At 42.5% G+C, this 23,260-nt stretch overlaps 1 protein-coding gene across 1 annotated transcript; it reads right to left on the bottom strand.

Moving 5' to 3' along the window:
* Positions 1-6,417: 6,417 nt before the first annotated feature.
* Positions 6,418-9,906, bottom strand: LOC145396021 (sulfotransferase 1C4-like; the record flags this gene model as incomplete). The annotated part of the gene is made up of 5 exons (XM_080269485.1): positions 6,418-6,480; positions 6,693-6,748; positions 8,503-8,781; positions 9,051-9,177; positions 9,769-9,906. Coding segments are annotated over 5 exons (663 nt in total), but the record flags the coding sequence as incomplete, so codon positions are not given.
* Between the last annotated feature and the right edge of the window lie 13,354 nt (positions 9,907-23,260).

Raw genomic sequence — 23,260 nt, 5'->3', positions numbered from 1 at the left:
CTGTGAACTGGAGGAGTTAGATGCAACGTTCATTAATCCCTTCAGTGCGAGAAGTATACCCTAAGCCGAATAAAATTCATGTGGAGTAGAGTGGAGATGGTTTATGTTTTTTTTCTATTTTTAAAATAACGGAACTGAGGTATGGGAAACAAATGAGTGAAAAAAATAATCCATACACCAGATTACTGGTGTCCTCCATTCAAAAGATATCTGTAACAGTTGGACCTGAGAAGCTGTAGGTTGAAGTTTGCAGGGAAACAACTCTGGGGAAGCGCGTTCCAGAGAGATGCAGTTCGGTGAATGAAAGAATTCTGATAGGCAGAAGTTCTGCAAATTGGGTGAGTGACATTCCAGTCATGAGCGCAACCAGATGCCCGTGTAGCACGAGGGAAGGCATGGAGAGGCGGCACAAAGGACGCAACTTCGTCTGAGAATTTGCCATAAAAATATGTTAAATAATGCAAGAAAAGCAACATTTCTTCTTACTTGTTGGGGAGGTAGTTTATTTATAATAGGAGGGTTATAAGTATTTCCAATTTTCCAGCAGCTTTGTTCTGAATTTTGTCTAGTTGTTTTAATACAACCTCTCCACATCCATTCCACAAGGGTGAGCAATATTCAAGCTGAGAACGCACATGACTCTTATAAATTATAGCTAACTGCTCGTCAGCGAAGAAGTTACGGACTCTGTACAACAATCCAAGTTTCTTTGAGGTGGTTTTAACAAATGATCTGACATGAGACGTCCAGCTGATGGCATTGTTAAGTGAGATGCCAAGAATTTCAATACTTTTAGAGATGGGAATATTGGTAGCACTGAAGGTAATATACGAATCTGGCAGCATCAGTCTGTTAGTAAATTGTATATATACTGTTTTACTAGCATTAAATGAGAAAAGATTGTTTTTGTCCTCATTCATTGATCGTAGATAATTCTTGATTTATGGAGATGGCTGTATTGAGTTGAGAGTTAGAGATATTAGACTTTGTAAATGGGTGAGTGTGAATGAACTATGAAGTGTTGAGTCATCTGCATATGAATGGATGGGATTCTGGGTGACAGATAAGAGATCATTAGTGTGAACCAGGAACAGGGTTGGCACCAGAACTGATCCTTGTGGCACGCCAGTATTACTTGAGTGGAATGTACATGACCTACCTTTACTCTTATTTTTCTGTCGCTGAGGTATGAGGAAAGGAGAGGAACAAAAGACATTAGTCCATAGCAAGGGAGTTTGGATAGCAGGGAACGGTGCCATACTCTGTTGAAAGCTTTAGAAATATCAAAGGCTACTGCATGAGTTTCTCCATGTAGGTCGATTGATTGATGGATGGTACGAGTCAGGAGATTGAATACGTCAGTAGTGGCTCTTTCGTGGCGAAAACCATATTGTCTATCACTAATTAAGTCGTTGGATTCAAGATGTTTAACTATGTGCTTATTAATTAAAATTTGAAATACTTTACCAAGAGAAGAAGTGACAGCTATTGTTCTGTAATCAGAAGGGTCAGAGGAACTTCCTTTCTTTGGAACTGGGTGGATATTGGCTTCTTCCCATGAATTAGGGAATGAAGAAGTACGAATGCACAGTCTGAATAATTTAGCTAGAACAGAGGCAGCCTCTGGGGAACACTTCTTCAAAATAATTGGGAAAATTCCATCCGGTCCTGGAGCCTTGTCGGTACGTAAAATGTCTAGGACGGATTTTACGTATCTTGTCTGAATTTTAAGTGGAAAAATTTCGGGAGTCAAGTTCTAGCACTGGGACGTTCTAGCTGACTTCCTCTATGGTAGAATTTCTGGCAAATGTACCGGCAAAGATATCTGCATTCCCACGCAGGTCATTTGTAATATTGCAATCTGAAGACTTTAGTGGGGGAATGGATGATGACTTGTTAAAGTTATTATTGAAAGAATTGACAGTTGACCAGAATATTCAATTGTCATTAGGGTTGTTAAGTTCTTTTGATGCTTGATTTTGAAGAAAGTTTGATTTAGCGAGATTTATTACAGCTTTTGCATGGTTTCTAACAATTTTAAACCGAGAGAGTTATTCAGATGTTTTTGATTATAAGTAAGAGTTTTATGCTAATGACGTTTAGGCTGTTACTCTGCCACAATTGCTATCAAATAATTTTGGAGAGTTCGACCTTTTAGTGAACTGTTGACTTGGTGTGAGTAAATCCATACCAGCTAGTAATAAGTCGCAAATGCTCATTGTCACATAAGACGATGCATCTATCCAATTCATCTCTCAATGCTGGCCTAGGTGGCGATCCCACTGCCAAGCATGTGTGGTGCAAGCAGTTTCATACTTCCAACGGTATAGTAAGCAAGATGCAGCAGTTCGGAACTTGTTTCGTTTTTATTTATTTATATATTTGTTTAATTACTTCCTCATTGTTTAAATTAAGAAATATTACAATTACTTTTTTTGGTCTCTTTTAATCCTACGAGAAAATTGGGAACAAAAGTGTTCATCTACATACATTTAAATCAGCTTTAATTATCTCCAGACAAATCAAGAACAATTACATCTTTCTTTACAATATATTATTTATAAAGGAATGAAACATTTTTTCTGATCTTTTTCCGCAATAAATGTAGGAATAGATATGGCGATGCTGTAGTAGCGCAAGGCATAAATAAAAGTGAAGTAATATTTGTACAAAGCGAAAGCCTGCTGACTCGGTTTTGTGGGCGGCGACTCCCGAGGGAGGTGGGTGGGATAACGCAATAGTGGGAGAGAGACTGAACGGCTTTATTGCTGTTATTGTTGTTTACAACAGCTGGACTGGACTTGCCCAGGCATACTCGGAGAGAGAGAAGAGAATGGGATAGACAGATCCACTGAAGGCAACCTGCACCACCTTTGTTAACAGGTAAGTATTACTTCTTCCTTGCTCCAACACCCACCACCACCAAAACCCATCCCCCCTACCCCTCTCAACCCAAATCACGTTTTTGTACCCAGGACTCGCGAAACGAGAACGGGTGTCTTGTTTTGAGCGGTGTGTGTGTGTGTGTGTGTGTGTGTGTGTGTGTGTGTGTGTGTGTGTGTGTGTGTGTGTGTGTGTGTGTGTGTGTGTGTGTGTGTGTGTGTGTGTGTGTGTGTGTGTGTGTGTGTGTGTGTGTGTGTTTGAAAAAATAGTTTAAAATAGTTGTAATCTGCTTTCAGTCAGAATTGGGGGAACGGTTGAAGGACAGAACAAGAGGAATGTTCTTGTCTTTCAAGAACAATAGGTCAAAGATGTAGGTCACGGGGCTGGGTCAAACGTTGATTCAGCAAAATCAACGTCAACAGTTTTTATCCAGTTATGACAAAACTTGGAGGAAGAGCTGAGGGTATGGCAGGAATTGGGTGATTCAGTTTTGAGAACGCTCATTGAAAGATCAAGGTCACAGGTCAAGGTCAAATTTTCGATTCGGATGTGTGATGGTTAACAAAATAACTCAAACAGTTGTAGTCTGCTTTTAATAAAGCTTGGCTGAATGGTTGAAGGTGGGGCACGGAGTAAAGTATTTTTTTTTTTTTTAGAACTATTTGTCAAATTTCTAGATCATGGAGCAAGGTCAACTTGAAAATTTTCATCCAATTTACATCACTGTGAAAGTGGTGGACACGAATAACAGGGTGTGATTATGAGCACATTCAAAGGTCAAGGTCACAGGGAAAGGTCAAAGGCCATATTTACATGACAGGGTCAGCTCAGAGTTCTGGTATCATTTGAACAAAATTTTGTTGAAGAGTTAAGGGTCAGAGAATACAGAATATTCATAAACTCTAACAAAAATTTTATTTTGTAAAATTCATAAAGATTTTGATCAGAGTAGTATTAACAAAAAAAAAAAAAAAAGTGATAGTAGCAGAATAAACTACAGATATACAGAAAAATATAATTAGTCTTCAAAATGTTAAGAAAATATTGCCACAGATATATAGTATAGCAAGCGTTAATATATCCTTTATATAGGAGGGTCTGAACTCATGAAACAACAACTCCACCATCAAGTTAGCCTACCGTTCCACTGCGTCTAGTTCATGATCAAGCAAGTGTTACTTTCTTCCTGACATGTCACACCAAAGAGGATCATCTATGGGCAGGGAAACATACCAAGCCTCTCTCAGCTATTCCAGTGCATCTACTTCACAATTAGGGAATGTCCATCATATTCCTCCCTGGTACACACTATCAGGGAAAATCATCTAAGGGCTTAGAAACATGCAGCTCCAGTTGCCTGTTTACTAGTCCACAACATCATACTCAACACACACGAACACCACAACCCACGAGGCAACAGAATACATTAAAACCCAAACTTTTCACCAAAGATTGTCTGCCTCATAAGGCAATGCAAGAGATTTAAACACACCTCACCTCTCCCACACACACAACACACCATCACAATGCTCCAAGAAGTAAACAATGAGATCAGCAACAAAATTAGTGCAAAGAAAATGGAAAACTGGAAGGCCTTTGTAACAACACTTTGTCACTGCACAGACACCTCTAGACTCTACAAAATATTTAACAGTATCACTAAATCACAAACATGCATTTCCAAGACCCACGCTACCATGACCTCCAACACCCAATGCATCACATCCTACAATAAACAAGCAAATATTCTTATAAATCACTACAAAACATAAGTCACAAAACGCACACAGTCTGAAGAACAAACCTCTCAGCATAGGCCGTCCTTTTCTCTCGATCACAGTGCATCCCCCTTCGCTCCAGAAGAGACACTTAACATCAACAAAAAGAACCCTACAAGCACAGGGCCAGATGGTACCAGCAACCTGAACCTAAAACATTAAGGACCACAAGGCATCCAGACCCTGACAAACATCAGGAACTACTCATATTCACACTGCAGCATTCACAGTATTTGGAAACATGGAACAGTCACCACTATACCTAAACCAAACAATGACCCGACACTCCCTTCTTTGTACAGACTCGTAACACTACTTAATACACCATCCAAAATAGGTGAAAGTCTCATTCTCAATAAAGTCATTCCCCATGTCCCCCTTGCACGGATTCAAAGCAATGTATTTTACAAGCACCTTACTGGCTAATCTCACGCAACGAGCATCGAATGGCATGAACTCCACGACACTAGCTCAGAGTACACTTCTCACAACAGATAAGAAAAGCCGTAGATGCCATCCCGCGATGCAAAGTAATCACCAAGATAATGAAAATGGATATGGAGAACAACACTATCTGTTGGCTAGCCAACTATTTATCTGGTAGATAAGCAAATGTTATATTCCATGGCAAGTCATCATGAAAAGAAATTTTCCTAACGTAGTTCCACAGGGCTTTCTGGTCTCACCCATACTCTTCGACCTATACACACATATTCCCACACCCCAACCACTTACAAACATTGCCTCATTATGCAGATGACATCACCAAAATAACCACACACTTCCTTCCAAACACAGACTGCACACTGCAACAGGACTTCCTCAGCACACTGCAGACTTGTGTGGACAACTGGCTGAAGATTGCCCCAGTCAACTCCAGCACAACTCTCATCACCAGCAGTTATCATGGCCACAGGTATTCCCCCCACATCACATTTAACAATGTATATGTGCCACACACACCCTCTGTTAAGACCCTTGGAGTGACATATAACACTAGACTCACCTTCATTGGCCATGTACATTAAGAGGCGGTGCATCCCCAGACTCAATGCACTAAGGGCAATTATAAGGTCACACTTTCAGGAACAAAAAGAAACATTCTCCTTACTCAACAAACATTAGATGAGTAATGTCATATACCTCCCCGGCATGGGCTCCCATGCTAACTAATGTTCGCTACAACATATTGCAGATCATACAGATCAATGCATCACCACTGGTTCCACCAAAATCACACCAACAGCTTACTTGCAATCTGAAACAAAAGTCCTCCCAGTCAGAACTACCTCGATATGAGGGGTTCACAATTCTCTGCAGGAGCCGTCTCCAGTACACAATACCCCTGCCCTTATTTGAAAGAAACACACAACACACCTAGGCACATAAAACACTCACCACACAAACATTATCAAACCCTCTACAACAATATCCAACCTCCAGATATTCCAACACTAACAATGAAATAACACCTACCTACTGTATTCATGTGTAGGGCAATACAACACCTCGATCACAACACCATACTACAACCCCCCCCCCCCTCCGGACATCCACGCATCGGATGTGTCCTTAAACTGAGCTGAATGAGTTCACTTAGCTTCACTCAGAGCAGGACATCACCCAGCCCTCCACAACTAATAGTTTAGATTAGAGGGCATTTTTAATGGGAAGAGAAACACACCAGGCTTCTCAGCATTTGAACAGCCAACAGAGGAGAGTGGGAAGCAGAACAGGTGTAATGTTAAGTGAACTTTTATCCCTGGGTGTACCTAGGTGGCACCTCCCCGACTGCCTTACTCCCCGTCTCCACCCAAGCCTGGAGAAGAATAAAAGATCCTAGTCAATTTTTGCAATAAACAAATCTCTATTGCAGTGGTTCAGTAATATCACAAATCATTGAATTTAATATAAATTTTTCATCATAACACTAACTCAAGATTGGCCATGAAGTGTTAGGAGTGGAAATAAAAGCATAAAGTAACAATCTCATACTCAAATCATGCTCAAGAAAATTTATGAGTATGGTACCTGGAACTTGGCCTTCATTTGGGGAGTGAAGCGATTGACCCAGTCCCCAGTGACACCTGTAGGGAGAGAAGAACACAGGATGAACACTGAGAACACTGCCACTGAGAACACACAATACTCAATGTAAATTCGCCTGATGGAACTGGGCTGCTCCTACAACTTGAAAACTAAGTCGCAGTTGCGTGAATTTAGATGAAATTTAGTAATGAGGTTGACATGAGCCTCCTTCATTAATAGTTAAATTGACCTTCCAATCTGACTTCACTTGGCCATCAACTGAGCTGCAAAGGGTTATGGATCTTTGTCAGGTAAAACATGCTATTTCACCTTTATCTGTGGGCTCACCTTAATCTCACCCAGCTTATATCTACCTATTTCTAGTAAAGGGTGGTCCATATATTACACAATGGCCCGTATTGTTGTCAGTTAAGGAAGGTCCCTAACACCTTTTCCTAAGTGGTTTGTTTATTACACTTTACTGTACTCTTCAGTGTTAAATAAATACGTCCAACACCACCATACTCTGCAAAAATAACATACAAAAGGACAATAACCAGCCATATCCCAAAATAAATCATCAAGTCTTCGTGAACAGTTTCTACTTCCCATAAATCTTTTCTGTTTATCGATCTATAGCCAGACGCCTTAACCCAGTAAGGGGTGCCCACAGACAAACAGCTTCCATGTCATCCTGTCCCCTGCCATTTCGCTGCCCTCCCCCCAGCTCAAATCCCCCTGTCTTATATACCTCTCCACTCCATCCCTCCATCTCATTCTCGGTCTCCCCCTCCCTCTCCCTCTTTTCTACATTTTTACTAATCTCATAAAACTTTTCATCCTTAATACTCTCCACTAGTTTGCTTTCACTGACTGCACAATTGATTAGTAGTTTCATGATGAAGCAAAAATTTCTGCTTTCCCCATACCAGCAGACTGAGCCAGGACCACCTGATACAAGGGTGCAATATACCATCCATCTTGTGTATCGTTGTATGCCCAGCTTAGCATACTGTAACCTGGTCATTCAAACCTGACATGCTTAACCTACTTTGTCTCACTGGCTTGCATCCATTAATGAGGTGAGTGAAGATGATGATGATGTAAGGACAATGATGATGAACACCAAGACGAAGACAGGGATGATGATGATGACGATGATGATGTAGAGACAATGATGATGAACGCTACGGCGAAGACGGGGATGATGATGATCATGATAATGATGATGATGATGATGAAAATGTAATGCCAATGATGACGAACATTAAGACGATGACAGGGATGATGATGATGATGATGATGATGATGATGACGATGATGATGTAACGACAATGATGATGAACACTAAGACGAAGACAGGAATGATGATGATGATGATGACGATGATGATGATGATGATGTTAATGATGATGGTGATCATGATGTAACGACAATGATGATGAACACTAAGGCGAAGACAAGGACGATGATGTTGATGATGAAGATGATGATGGTGATGTAACAACAGTGATGATGAACACAAAGACGAAGACAGGGATGATGATCATGATGATGATGTAACGGCAATGATGATGAACACTAAGATGAAGACAGGAATGATGATGATGATGATGATGACGATGATGACAACTGATGACGAAGACGACAGACAATGCTAATGATGGAAATGAAGGCAACAATAACGATAATGATGCCAAAGGTGACAATGACAATGGACGATGATGATGATCATAATGATGGTAATGACGACAATAATAATTGTAATGATGGCAAAGATTATGACAACAAGGACGACGCAAATTAAACTCACCCTTCCTCACAAACTCGGCCTCTCCCGGCATCAGTTCAGGCGATTCTGAAGTGAGACTGATGTTAGTGGCAGGTCTGGCCTTCATGTTGGCAAAGCTGGAATGCTGGGCCACCTGCAGCAGCTCGTCTTCCGTCAGGCCTGTGGCGAGGAAGTGGTCCAGGCGCTGAAGTTCCCTCAGCGGATCCTTGTTCATGTCTTCGTAGTATAGCCAGAGGAGGTTTGGGTGGGTGCGTTTTGCCCATGCCTCGCTTAAGTGACTCCAGTATGGCCCTCGCATAACTGTGATGATGAAGAAGAAGGAGAAGACGAAGAAAAAGAATGAGAGAAGGAAAAGAAGATGAAGGCGTGGGAGAAGGAGAAAGAGAGGCAGAGGAAGGAGAAGAAGAAAAAGAAGGATTATATACAGCAATGTATACCTACCAACTGCATTAAGATCAACATCAACAATCAGTTAATAAATTTGTGCAAAGTCGCATTCTTCATTCTCTCTCTCTCTCTCTCTCTCTCTCTCTCTCTCTCTCTCTCTCTCTCTCTCTCTCTCTTCTTACCTAAATCCCGACACCACAAATCCAGGAACTCTTCCAGGTCGCCCTTGAAATTCACTGACTTGACGAGTCTTTGAAGGTGGTAGTAAGACACACACACGTCACCCGGATGTCTAGCCACATATATCGCCTATGAACGAAAATGTAAACTGTCATCATCATCATCATCAGCATCATCATCATCACCATCTTAATTTTCATACCCACCATTCTGATTTCAAAAGAAGAATGAGACGGCTTAAGTTTGTATTTGTCGACTACAGTAGATCACAACTAACAATTTCTGTAAAATGTGTTGCAAAGAAAAAACTGAGCAGATTTGAATTCGTTATTTTCCACTAGGCTAAATGGCAAAATATTAAGCCGAAATTATTCACCAAACATTTTTATCAAAGGATTTTCAACCAAATAGCTGTATCTCAATTAGATGCTGAGAGATTGAATTTCATATATGCAATTTCCAGAATAAAACTGTGTATATCACCTTCAAAAATAGGTCAAGGTTATTTATATCTGGCATAAGGACTTGGGTTAAGCTAGGATACCTTACCATCAAGATCAAAGAAAAACGTGCGAAGAATACTGATGAAAACAAGAAGCTTCGCCATTTATCTGGCAAAGCCGAAATTAAGTTTCTGTCGCCAGAGAGTGAGAGAGAGAGAGAGAGAGAGAGAGAGAGAGAGAGAGAGAGAGAGTGAGAGAGAGAATGTACTTCACCCACCTTACAGCTCTCAAGAATGGATGGCGGGAGAAGTGAGAAGGGCAGATGGGTTTTGATTATTCTAGGAGTAGGAACGGACTCAGCTTGGGCCAAAAATACCCCATTGGTGCCCGGGTCCACGTCTGGATGTTGCTTTAAAAAACTGTCAACCAGATAACTGGGCAGGGGAAGATCTGGACGGTAAATCGAGTCATATCTGAAAAAAAGGATGGTTGTCAGTTTCTCTCTCTCTCTATCTCTCTCCATCCTTTACACACCATTTCTTTATGACTAGCGCCATATTCTAGTGTTAATCCTGGCTCATTGACAAAAAATGACAATGCTGTGGCTCTACATCCCTTACATAGCACTTATTCATGACTAGCACCATATCGTAATGTTAATCTGTTGTTACACCCCAGCAGTCAAGATGAGGAGATGGCAAATTTGGGCGAAATAGAAATTAGAAGAATATAATACCTATACTCTGTTTACTCTAACTTGGCACAAAATTTACCCCTTCTAACTAGAATGTGGAGTTGTAACAGATGAACTCTAGAATATGGTGCTAGTCACGAAGAAGTGCCGTGGAAAGAATGCCGCACCGTGGCATTATATTATTCTACCACTGAATTATGGGATATAAACTGAAAAAGGATGAAAATATCCACCTACTGTACACTCCCTTCACTTTAACTTGGCCCAAATTTCCGTCCATTCGCAGCATACTTCTCGTAGTTCAAGGGCAGAAAAGGGCAATTCTACGTCTCTACTACTTTGACACAGCACTTCTTCGTGATCAGCATCCTAGTCTAGTATTAACCCACTGTTACAAATCAGCATTTACGATGGAAAGACGGCAATTTTAGGCCAGGCTGTGGAAAAGGATGTAGAGCCGTAGTATTGTCTTATTTTCCAGTAAAAGAGTAAAGAAAGCTGTATCTGACACCTCCAGTTCCAAACATCTATGCCAAACTGCAGTAGTAGTAGTAGTAGAAGTAGTAGTAGTTGTTGTTGTAGTAGTAGTAGTAACCACAGCCGATGGCGTGCTTGGGGCCAACGGATTGTATTATGATGGTTACTGTTAACCTTCACATTACAACTCCAAATGGTGTATTGTATTAGTAAGGTTGGTTTTGATCTTCACAATATAATTCCCCAATGGATGGAGGTGATTTTTATATATTGAAAAAAAGTAGTAGTAGTAGTAGTAGCAGTGGTGGTGGTGGTGGTTGTGGTGGTATTACTATTACCTCCGGCAACAAAGTTGGAGGAGGTTATGTGCTCACGTATGTCTGTCTGTCCGTTTATTTGTCCACACGATATCTCCAAAAGTTCTCAATTAATTTCAATGAATCTTTGTTGAAAGGTGGGTCATGGGCCAAGAAAGAATTTATTTAATCTGGGGGCGGATCCGGTCCCAGAGTATCGCGCACAATATCTCCAAAAGTTTTCAATGGCATGCAATGCAATTTTGTGGATAGGTGGGCCATGGGCCAATGAAGAAATGATTAAAGTTTGGGGCGGATCCAGATCCGGATCCTGTGTATCCCGCACAATATCTTCAAAAGTTTTCAATGGATTTCAATAAAATTTTGTGGAAGACTGGGCCATGGGTCAAGGAAAATAGATTATATTTGGAGGCGGATCCGAATCCTATGTATATCGCACAATACCTCCACGGATACGGATTCGGATCCTTTTTAATGGCAATAGCATTGGCGGAGGTATGCGCTCTCTGGGAGTTTTCTAGGTCATAGTAGTAGTAGTAGTGGTAGTAGTAGTAGTCCTGCTCTTTCCGTTCGCCATTCTCCTTTCGGGGATAGGGAGGGATCTGAGGGACATTTGTATAACCAGGCAGAGGAGTGGCCTGTTCATTTCAGTGCCACCGCGAGAAAGCGTCCCTAACTATTCATACTCAATGGAGGACACTGAAGACTAAGCAACACTTCTTCCTTTACTATGATGTTGACGTGTTGGCTGATAGGCAAAACAAATCGCTAAGAGAGCGGCGTTACGTAGTCCAGATCAATGAGAATATGGCTTGAATCAACGCTATAATAATATATCAGAAGATGGAAGAGTCCATCCATCCATTATCTAATTCAGTGTTGCCCCAGGAAGAGCGTACGAGCCCGGGGCTAGGCAAGTTAGTCTCGATATTTAAGATGAGAGTGACCGGCCTCACTCATCCCTGAGTGGCATTACGTGAGCAATAAACCCCAACCACTCCTTGGATAAACATGCACCGGCTCAGTCCGACTGGAGCGCCTAAATTACCCACTAGACCACCAGGTGCCATACTTTGGTTTTATGGTTACCACCCAGCATAGTAAAAGGTTACCTGGTTTACAGGAAACCATTTGGCTTCTCACTCAGTGTAGAGTCACCCGTAGACAGACGGAGGTGGAAAGAAACGAAGGAAAGGAATGTAGACGAGGACAGAAGAAAATAAGAAAGAAAGAGAGGACAGGGCAGTCTCTCCGAGAACAACACTACTCAAGTGAGTGGATGGTGAGACAAATAATGAAATCAAAGAAGTTTACGTTCAAACGAACGTGGATCACCCCCATCACTGCTACTACTCCTAATACTACTACTACTACTCCTACCACTACTTCTACTACTACTGTTACTACTACTACTACTACTATTACTGCTACACACCACCACCACCACCACCACCACCACCACTACTACTACTACTACTACTACTACTGCTACTACTACTACTCTTATTTTAAATCATCTCCATCCATTAGGGAATTATATTATGAGGATCAAAACCAACCTTCCTAATACAGTTCACCATTTGGAGTTGTAAAGTGAAGGTTAACACTAACCCTCATATTACAATCCGTTGGCCCCAAGCACGCCAACGGCTGTGGTTACCAACCATGTACTATTACTTTTATTACTTTATTCTATATTCATTAACATTACAGTGTCAATAAAGACATTAATCTAATGGAGTCCTGGTCTATGCGATTCTCGCCCACAGTAGCTTCGTAATCCATACCCGCCAGAGCGACAGGCCTGAGGGCTGATGATCTTGTGCCTCTGAGAAATAGGAGTGCAGACCTCACGATGGAAAATGACAGTCGACATCTCATCCAGGCCATAACAGAACTCTGGGGTTGACGCTTCTTCTCAAAAAGAACCTCTCCCAGTCTCGAGTAGAATCTCACCGCCTCTAGACCCATCCCACCTGATGTTGTGAACACAAGGGAATTGATTCGACCATGGTCCACATGTTGGATCCTTTCTTGATGGTTTCTGTGTTTTTCTTGTTTATTTCTTTTGTGTGCAGTTTCGAGAGACAGTTCACGATGACATGCTGCCATAGGATCAAATATCCTAATATCGAAGAAAGTCCTCTGCCCACGAGTCCAGAAACCTCGACCACTGACATCCACTCTTGCATCATTTGATGTGTTTGCTGTTTTGTGGGGGAAGTGCTTGCCGTTTAGGGGTAGCATAGCTGGCTCAATCGTGACATCATTGCATATTTCCTGCAGCATTTTAGCAGTGAGGTCGCATACTTCACCATGTCGGATGCACACAAAGCCTCCCTTCTTGCAAACCATTGCATCGTTTGTATCAAATGCAATGCAACAGACACAGTGTTGAGGTAGGTTCTCTACTGGCCACCCATATCTTAAGGCTATGGCATCAATAAATTCTTGTTTGTTGAAGTGAAAGCCTTTTGCCTTGAGAGGCAGGGTTGTCAGCCAGTTCGATGCCACCACCTCCTGTGCCATTTTAACTATTCTGCACTGGTCTGGTGTTAGATGTTCGGTTACGTGCTGCAGTTGGTCCTATTGTCTTGATTCTCACTCCTTGTTTATCTGAGTCTTTATGTCTTTCTGCATTTGATGGTCGATTTCACTCGTCTCAACCTGGGAGCAAATCTTCTGTGACAAGGATTCAGTGAGCCTAAGTGAATTTCTATGTTCTTAGCTTGCCACAGCTGCTGGATTTCTAATGCCAAGGCCTCCCATCCTGGGTGGTAATGCAAGAATGTCCCTCTCTTCTGGTGTGGGGATGTGGCAATTGGTCAGAAATGGGAGGAATGAATCCCTGATAGCATCCTCCAGTGGTTGTAGCAGCAACTCTATATCGGGTATGGTCCTCATCACGAAGGTCCACTTGTGTTTTGCACCATATGTAAATGCGCTGTATGTCGCATGAGGTTCTCGTTTTGTGTGGCTGGATAGTACATGAATTTCTTCTACCCATGTCTTTACCTTATTGGTCACATATTGGTCTTTGAATTCCTTAGTTCCAATCACAGCGACTAGAAGCTTCTGATCTTCCTTAGTCACTACCACTTTTGTGCCTCGAAAGGCCTCCTGTGTATCTGGATAGTAATTTGTTTTTTTTCGATCAAGATGGACTTATTTGCATTAGGGCACCAACCTGTTTCAGGGCCATGAGATGTTACAAGGTCCCACCATTCTCTCACATCGTCCAACTTGCCAGCACCTGTAAGATCATCTGCATAGTATACCTGTTTTACATTGGTGGCCTTGTATTTGATCTGTTGTTGCAGCACTGTCATAGCCAGGACGTACAGAGCCATGGCAACGGGGTCCCCCTGGGTAGTTCCCTCTGTGGACTGGATGACACTGACAACGTGAGCAGCTGTCTTACCCACAGTGTAGAGGTCTGCTGGTTCTTTGTAGGTGTTTTCCACATACTGAGCAAATGCTGGGCATTTAATCTTGATGTTGTGCAGCACTGCCTCTCGGTTGATTGAATTAAAGGTGTTTTAGGCATCAACTAATTCTGCCTGACAGTTCTCTTCCCCATACATTTTCCTCAAGGAGTGAACTGCTGCCTCATCTCCTGATTGCTGGCCTGCACACACTTGAACATTGCTAACTGCCTGCTTCATATTATCTTTCAGCACCTCCATGATGCATTTTCCTAAAATTCGTCTTAAGACTTCACCCACCCTGATTGGTCTACATCCTGGATTCTTATCAAGGGGGATTAGTCTGCAAGCCGCCAGTGCACTGACTTTAAGCCAACTTCCTCACCAATGAGGCAATGGTGTTACACAGGTCTGTTGCTGCCTTCCAAAACTTCTGAGGATTACTTGCTAAGATTTTGCATCCAGGCCTAATAGTCTTGCCCCTCCTTGTGTGCATTGCCTTCCTCCATACCATATTTCAGTTCCTGTCATGTTTGATAGGAATGAGCGAAGTGTACTTCCTGTCAAGCTTTGATTGAGCACTTTCTTGTCCTGCAGTCAAGTGTTATTCCTTTAGTTGTTGCATTGTTTCTTCTGTCAAGTACTCTGTTTGGTGATTCAGCTGACAGGGCTCTTGGTGCCATCGAGACCTTCCCCTGTCTCATCTTGCTGCCCAAAATCCTTGCAACATCGTTTGTGTTGTGGTTTCTTCTGCCTCGATTGCTTATTCTCATCTGCAAGGCCCTTGCTTCCTCAAGTAAGGTTGTCAATTTCACCTATTTTCCATGTTTCAACCCGCCTTTGGACGGCCTAAATATTTTCTGCAATGCTTCCCTTGGGCGGGTCTTGTTGAAGAAGAGATGTGGTATCAGTGCAAGAACCTTAAGAGAGAATGAAGCAATGGGTGAATTATTATTGTAACTGGCTATTAGGCGAGCGATTTCCTTGATCATATCAGTTGTAGCATTGCATTTGGGAGGTTTGAAAAAGTTACTTGACGACCATCCAACAATTTCATTATATGTTGTGTTCACCCAGGTTATTGCATTTTCTCTGGATTTGCCCATCCAGTATGTGGGATGACCATCTCACATAGACCTGTGAGGTTGTGCTGTTTCCTCACTGTTTGTGTCACTACCGTTCTGGGGATGTATAATACCTAATACTACTACTATTATTACTACTACTACTACTACTACTGGTACTACTACTGGTACTACTACTACTACTACTACTACTACTACCAGTGAAGCAGAATCAAGTGATGTTGATGCCTACTCAAGGAAGGGGGATCGCTCTCTGAGTGGCGTGTTAATGGCTGTGGTGAAGTCAAGGTCGTGCGTCATACACCACACCATCTCCCGCATCCACGTCGTGCCACTACGGGGAAACCCCATCACCACTACGTCATCTGGTCGAAACCTGGCCAAGAAAAATGAAAATCGAAGGGAAAAAACCGTCCCATAAAAAAGAAAAGAGAAAAAGAATGAGCTGACTGGAGCTGAAAGTTTCGTATCGACAAATTTGCAATCTAAGGAAGAGAACAATGAGAAGATTGTTTTACGCGTACAAATCCGAGAATTCCTTAACCCAGCGTAACGTAATGGTAAACTGAAGCTCACTTACCTCTCTCCCTACGAAATTAGGAGAGTCAGAGCATAAATAGACTCTAAGAGTGTAGCACAGCCCTCCTTCCAGTAAAGTACCCAGTCGTTGTGGGGCACTTTTATGTAACCCGAATTCTTGATGGAATATCTTTAGGTTTACGTCTTTCATGATGTTTTTTTTTCTACTTTGGACCTTCCAGACATGGCACATAGAGAATAAAGAAGAAGAAGAGAAGAGAAAGAGAGAGAGAGAGAGAGAGAGAGAGAGAGAGAGAGAGAGAGAGAGAGAGATAGCATGGGGGAGAGGAAGGGAGGAAGGGAAGGAGAGAAAAGCTCAGACATTTGAAGAACCACATAAAAACTTAACTACATATGAGGCCCTTAGAACCATAGGGTACTTTCCGCCATGTTTGGGGAAAAAGTTTTTTTTTTATAGCATTATATTCACCAACTTCCGCTCTGTCTGGAGAGCACACTGGGTGTATTCTGTGGTCTTCTCAAAGTGGTCGAAATTCCCATTCATTACAGTGAGGTGTGAAGCCGTTCAGGTGAGTGGTCATCTGAGGGCCTGAGTTTAGGTCCATAAGCTATATTCTGCCACACCACCCCACGTCTCAGTGGGGCAATGTTGTCTGGGAATCCCCGAGCCAATGCGGTGGCCAGAGCCATGTTTTCTCGACCAATTGGATCGTCTTAATGCTCTCTCTCTTCTCAAGTCTATTGTTTACATTCACCCGGGTCGCCACAGATTGTTGTTGCTCGGCATTTTCTTGCTTATTTTTGGTGGATTTACTGTTAATGTGGGTGATTCAAGTAGTGACAGTGAAGTGGAGGAAGTTTCTGAAGCTCCTCATGGTTGGAAAAGGGCAAGGCAAACCCATTTATGGAAGAATGTTTTTGTGGTGCAAAACATTGGAAAATTTTGGAGTCAACACTCAACACTTCGATTATTGACGACTACTTTGGCTCCATTGGCTTGGAAAGGATTATTTTTTTTCTGTGAAATCATTTATGGGATATAGTACAGGCTTATACTTACCATCATACATACGATAGACTGAATATCTTTGTTGGGGGGAATAAAATGTTACTATTTTGCTGAACAAATGTTGCAGTGCGGTATTCAGCAGTTTGAGTTTAACACATTCAAAGTTTTTTGCTTCAAAATGCCACACAGTTTTCAAGATGAAAGTGTTTCAGTGTTAAAGTAGATGCCATTAGCTAAATAATATTTAAAAAAAAATATTGAAATATCTCTAATAGTCTCAGAGTTATGGCATTTTGAAAGTATAAAAACTTTAAATGCGTTTTTCTCCATTTTGTATTTCTGGCGGAAAGTACCTTATGGTTCTAAGGGCTTCATATTTACTGTAAAGAATGAAGTTAGTCATCACTCTTTAGATCTCTGATTTTTTCCCCATCGTCAGGAATACAATATGTCTTATTTACGGTGGTAGGTAGGTGGTGGGGACCATCATCTACTCACCCTTCTTCACATTTATCATTCATTCTCTGTGTCTGCTCTCCTCTCCTCCTATTTCTTCCAGTCTTCCTGTCACTTTTATTGCTACTCTTTCAACATCAGGTGGCTCTAAGCTGAGTGACAAGGCTAATGGTTTCCTTTAACCCAGGAAACCATTTACACTTCTGAGTGACAACCATATAATCAACTAATGGGATGATGCACTGCCTTATATGGTTAACTGGGTGGAGAGTGGTTGCTTGCCTGCAGTTAATGAGTCTGCTCAACAACCTACACGTCACGGTGAATGAGGGTAGGGGAGGGGGTAACGGGTGGTGGATGTGGATTGGGGATGAACTGAAGGTGGAGTGGGGAAGATGGCAGGATCAATGATGAGGAAGATTCAGTCTGGATAATACTGCTTTGGGTGAGGTGTATGAAATAGGTCTGATTATTTTTTTATGCATCCATTCCGTGAGGCCCAGCAGTCATCCTACGTATCATACACCTCCACATGTCACCACTTCGGTGCTAACGCCCACTGTCTATACTGAATACATGGTAGAGCCACCAACTATACTGAATACATGGTAGAGCCACCGTCTATTCCGAATACATAGTAGAGCCACCATCTATAGTAAATACATGGTAGAGTCACCATCTATACTGAATACATGGCAGAACCACCATCTATACTGAATACACGGTAGAGCCACCGTCTACACTGAATACATGGTAGTCACCATCTATACTGAATAAATGGTACAGCCACCGTCTATACTAAATACATGATAAAGCCACCGTCTATACTGAATATATGGTAGTGCTGTTGCATACAGGACTTGGTGTATTGGTTTTAGCAGGGGTGTTTTTATGACATATTGGCGGGTCTTATGGTTGACCAGTAAGTCTGCTTTAACCCATCACGTGCCAGTGCTGTTTTAAAACGATCTGACATAATTCCACGGCCAGTGCCGGTGCCATTTTAAAACAATTAAAAATAAAAAACTTTTCTGTGACCGCATTTTTCAAGATTCACGGGTAAAAATTGGCAGGCATGTAAGGTAACTGTTCTTCTACCATCCCCCTGGCTGTCAAGGCCATACACTCACTCGCTCCCCCCCTCACGCTCGCTCTCCCTCACTCTGCCTGTGTGCCTCACCCAGTGCTGTACATAGTGAAGGCATTTTGTAAATATTTTCATGTAAGTGTAAGTTGTAAATATTTTCATGTAAGTGTAAGGACTAAATAGTGAAGTCAAGTTGTAAATATCTTCTTGTAAGTGCCAGGACTGTACGTAATGAAGTCAGGTTGTACCTATCTTCAAGTAAGTGTAAGATAATGCTTTCACTGTGAGAAAGACACTCAAATTGTGATAAATGCTGAAGTAATAAGTAATCAGAAAAGTGCACTGAACATTGCTATACCTTCCCAGCATAAATATCTGAGTATACCTTATATAGAAAACGGCTTTCTCTCACGTATGTGGTGAGCGTGAGAGAGCGGCTATACCCGTACACGAGCATGCAGGACTCAATAAAACTCATTTCTGAGCCTCGGTGAGCATTTCAATGGCGAAATTCATTGTTTCGGAGCCTCGGTGAGCATTTTAATGGCAAAATTCATTGTTTCCACATCAAAATCTATCATTTTAGCCCCCCCCAAAAAAGTAAAAAAATGGCTGGCACTGGGGAGACCCATAGGGCTAAAAATAACCAGCACATGGTGGGTTAAAGAAATTCAAATCCTTAAACCATTCCCTGTCTCCCCCCCCCTCTCTCTCTCTCTCTCTCTCTCTCTCTCTCTATCTCTCTCAAATCTACTCACCTGAACTGGGCATATTTATCAAGGTACATTCTGCAGTGTGGTGGCAGGAGGTGCCGCCCTTGTCCAACCTCCACCAGTCCCTGATCAAAAGATCCGTATCTCACCCGTAGTTCCTGCTGGATCTTCGGGGCCAAAGGGAAGGCCATCGCGGGGCAGGAGTCTCCTTTCTCAGCCATTTTTTTAGCACTGTAAATGTAAATAAGAGTGTATGTGGGATAAATTACAGGGAATACTGCAGCACTTGAAATATATCTGGTGGTATCTTGTGCCAATAGGAAACAGGAAATACGGACAGAGGGAGACAGTTCCAGAGTTGACTGTTGCATAAATGAAGGACTGGGAGTAACAGTGAACTCTTGCATTAAAGAGTTGGACAGAAAAGGGACAAGAGTTTTTTGCTAGATGAGTGCTACAAGCCCATTGTAGAGGTGGAAGGATGCAATTGGACACTTCAGAGTGGCAGTGACCATTGACGTAGCAACAGAAATCAGATAACGATGCAACAGTACATCAAAGAGATAGAGGTTGAAAGGAACCAGTAAGAGGAGAGTTAACCCGCCACATCCCGACCAATTTTTCACCAATGACCCCCCATGTGGAGAGGATGGAGGGTGAAAGACTGACGAAGAGAGTGTATGTGAGTGAGGTGGAGGGGGGAAGAGGGAGGGGGAGGCCGAGGATGAGATGGAGGGATGGGGTGGAGAGGTATATGAGAAAGGGGGGTGTGAGTTGGGAGCAGGGCAGTGAAATGGCGGGGGACAGGGCGACTTGGAGGCGATTTGTTTGTGGCCACCCCAAACGGGATTGAGGCGTCTGGCAATAGATAGATAGATAGACCCCCCCTCCACAATCCCGACCGATTTTGGAATTTTTTTGGGCTCAAACCTCTGCTTTTTCTGAGAAACAATGGTGAATCACAAAAAGTGCTCACCTAAGCTTAGAAGTGCCCTGTACAGGTTCGTTCGTTCGTTTGTAGTTTTCCCCCCACACTTAGTACCGTCTTCTCTGGAGCCTCGCTGCTGCCCTCCCGTTTCCTATGGTACCGGTAACTATTGCAAACCACTCAGAATAGGTAGATTTTGTTCATTTGGTATGTTTTTATATGTAGTACAAGAATATATTGGTTTTCACACAATAATATAGGCAACATAAGCGTTTTTTCACCCACTGAACACATCAACATACTGCACCTTCCTTGGCGATGTTATCTTCTCATCACTTATGCTCGTTTCTTCCTCTGGCTCCACATAATCTTTGTGATCCGCATCGTCATCGATTGGGGAATCACTCTCACCTTGAATTTCGTACCGTGGTACAACATGTCTTTACTGGCCAGGTCACTGCTAACAGGTGAGTTGCTGAGACAATGGCGTGCAGGAGGGGTGTCACGTGGGGTCAGGCAGTGTCGCTGCCTGGCGGCGGGTAGAGGAAGGTCTCCCACATATGCCTACCAAAAATCACCAAGGAAACTTGAAAAATGTGGAAATGTCGGACATTGTAACTGCAGAACGTACCAGTATATTGATGGGTGTCAGAGTGAAAAAACGTTCTGATGTAGCCTACCAATATGCTGATGGGATGCGGGGAGTTAATAAGACGAATAACCTTTGACTCCACTTTATTGAAGAGAGCTCTATGTGGGAAGCCTCCCCACACATGAGAGTTGTACTCTACACAGGAGCGAATACAAAACCCTAGGACTGTATATACTCAAAAACTGTCCAGAGGTAAAGAAGGTAGTGAGTCGGCTTAGCACACCTAGTCTCTTGGAAGTAGATTTTACAAGAGAGTTAATATGATCTTTCCAAGATAAATTCCGAGAGAATGAAACCCCAAATATAATTTAGGATAATGCAGGACTGAGCTGGATATTATAAAATATTTGTGGGTGTTCCTGTGGAAGATTTTGTTGGGTTGATAGGTGTAAGAACCGAGTCTTTGATGCATTGGAAACAAAATTACTTTTATCCCAGTTAGAGATACAAGCCAAGTCAGACATTAGGTGTGCCATAGCCTCATCCCTTGATTGTTGAAGTATCTGTTGAGATGGACGCTGCGGGAACTGAATGGAAAGGTGAAGGGTGGAATCATCAGCCTATGAGTGGATAGGATTAGATGTACAGCTTAGGTCGCTGATGAAAAATAGAGAGAGAGTTGGTGATAGATCTAGAAGAATGTGGCCATCTACAACAGCAGCTACAGAACGACTAGAAAAGAAGCTAGAGATGAAGGCAAAGTAAGAAGGATAGAAACCGTAAGAGGGCAGTTTGGAAATCAAAGATTAATGCCAGACTCGGTCGAAAGCTCTTGAGATCTCAAATGCAATGGCAAAGGTTTTGACAAAGTCCCAAAGGGAGGATGACCAGGAGTCTGAAAGGTAGGTGAGAAGATCGCCAGTGGAGCATCCGTTGTGGAACTCATACTGACGATCTGAAAGAAGGTTGTGATATGAAAGATCCTTCAAAATCTTTCTGTTAAGAGTAAACTCGAAAACTTTTGAGACACAGGATGTTAAAGGAATTAGGCGATAGTTAGAGGGTTGGGAATGGTCACCCTTCTTTGGGACAGGCTGAATGAGAGCAAGCTTCCAGCAAGAAGGGAAGGTACAAGTTGACAGACAAAGGCGAAAGAGTTTACCTAGGCAGGGTGTAAGCACAGAAGCAAAGTTCTTGAGGACAACAGAAGGGACCCCAGCAGACCCATATGCCTTGTTAGTATTGAGGCCTGTGATGGCAGAAAATACATCAGGTGAAGAAACTTTAATGTCAGCCATGAGGAAGTCAGATGAGGGAAGTGATGGAGGAACAGCACCAGAATCGTCTAGGGTGGAATTGGAGGAGAAAGTCAGAGCGAAGAGTTCTGCTTTATCAGTAGGAGAAATAGCTACAGAGCCATCAGAGTAGACGTAGGAGGGAAGGATGTTGAGGTAAAGTTGTTAGAAAGGTTTTTGCCAAGGTGCCAGAAGGAGCAGGAAGAATTCGAATTGGAGAGTTGAGAGCATTTAGTATGGATGAAAGTATTTGTTGCAGAGTGAAGAACAGGCTTAACATGATTCCGGACAGAAAGATTCAGGAGTTGGTTCGCTCTGCAACCTTTTGTAGGCCTTCTCCTTGTTGTGGACAGTATTAGAACAAGCATGATTAAAGGAAGGCTTTTTTGCATTAGGCAAAGGATGTGAGAAAGGAATGTATGTTTCCCTGCCCGAGAGAATAACCTCCGTAATGTGCAAGGCATTTTCAGATGGCTCCTGCCATGGAGCCAATAATCATTCCAGGGAATATCAAGGAAGTACTGCCTCAGGGCCTCCAAATCAGCAGCTGCAAAGTGTCACAATGGATTTTTTTTTTTTTTTTTAATGGTCCACAGACCGTACTGCAGAGACAGGACATTTTAAGGGAGTAAGGTTGCGACTGGAGGAGCCCAATGGAGAGGAAAGATTAACAGTGTATGAAAAATGATTAGTTGTAAGGAAGAGGTCAAGTATGTTGGGACTTTCGCCTGGGCAGCCAGGGATACGGGATAGTGCTGTACAAGCTGCACTAGGTCATTAAGGATAGAAAAGATGTATAGTAGCCTTGTTCACCACGTGGATCGGTGAAAGGATAGGAGAGCCAAAGGTGGTGGTGACCGTTGACAGCTCCTAGAATGGAGATTTCAAAGAAAATAGGAATGGATAGGATGTGTTTCATCGTAGACGTAAGATAGAGTGTGTGAGAAAGGAGTGAATTCATAATGCAGGATGGACGCTGATAATGCTGTGAGTGGTAAGGGCGTGAGTGTGTGAGTAGGGAATGAATAGATGATGCTAAATGGACACTAGTAATGCTGCCCATGATATGGGCGTAGGTGTGAGATTGTGAGTAAGATAGGAATAGATGATGCAGGTTTGACACTGATAACGCTGTCTGTGGTGTGGGTGTG

Source organism: Coenobita brevimanus, chromosome 34 (assembly GCF_032717465.1).
Source record: "Coenobita brevimanus isolate Jiangsu-jjx chromosome 34, ASM3271746v2, whole genome shotgun sequence".
NCBI classification, from domain to species: Eukaryota; Metazoa; Arthropoda; class Malacostraca; order Decapoda; family Coenobitidae; genus Coenobita; species Coenobita brevimanus.
Note: the sequence above shows the minus strand (reverse complement) of the source record. Positions and strands in the feature narration are given on the sequence as shown.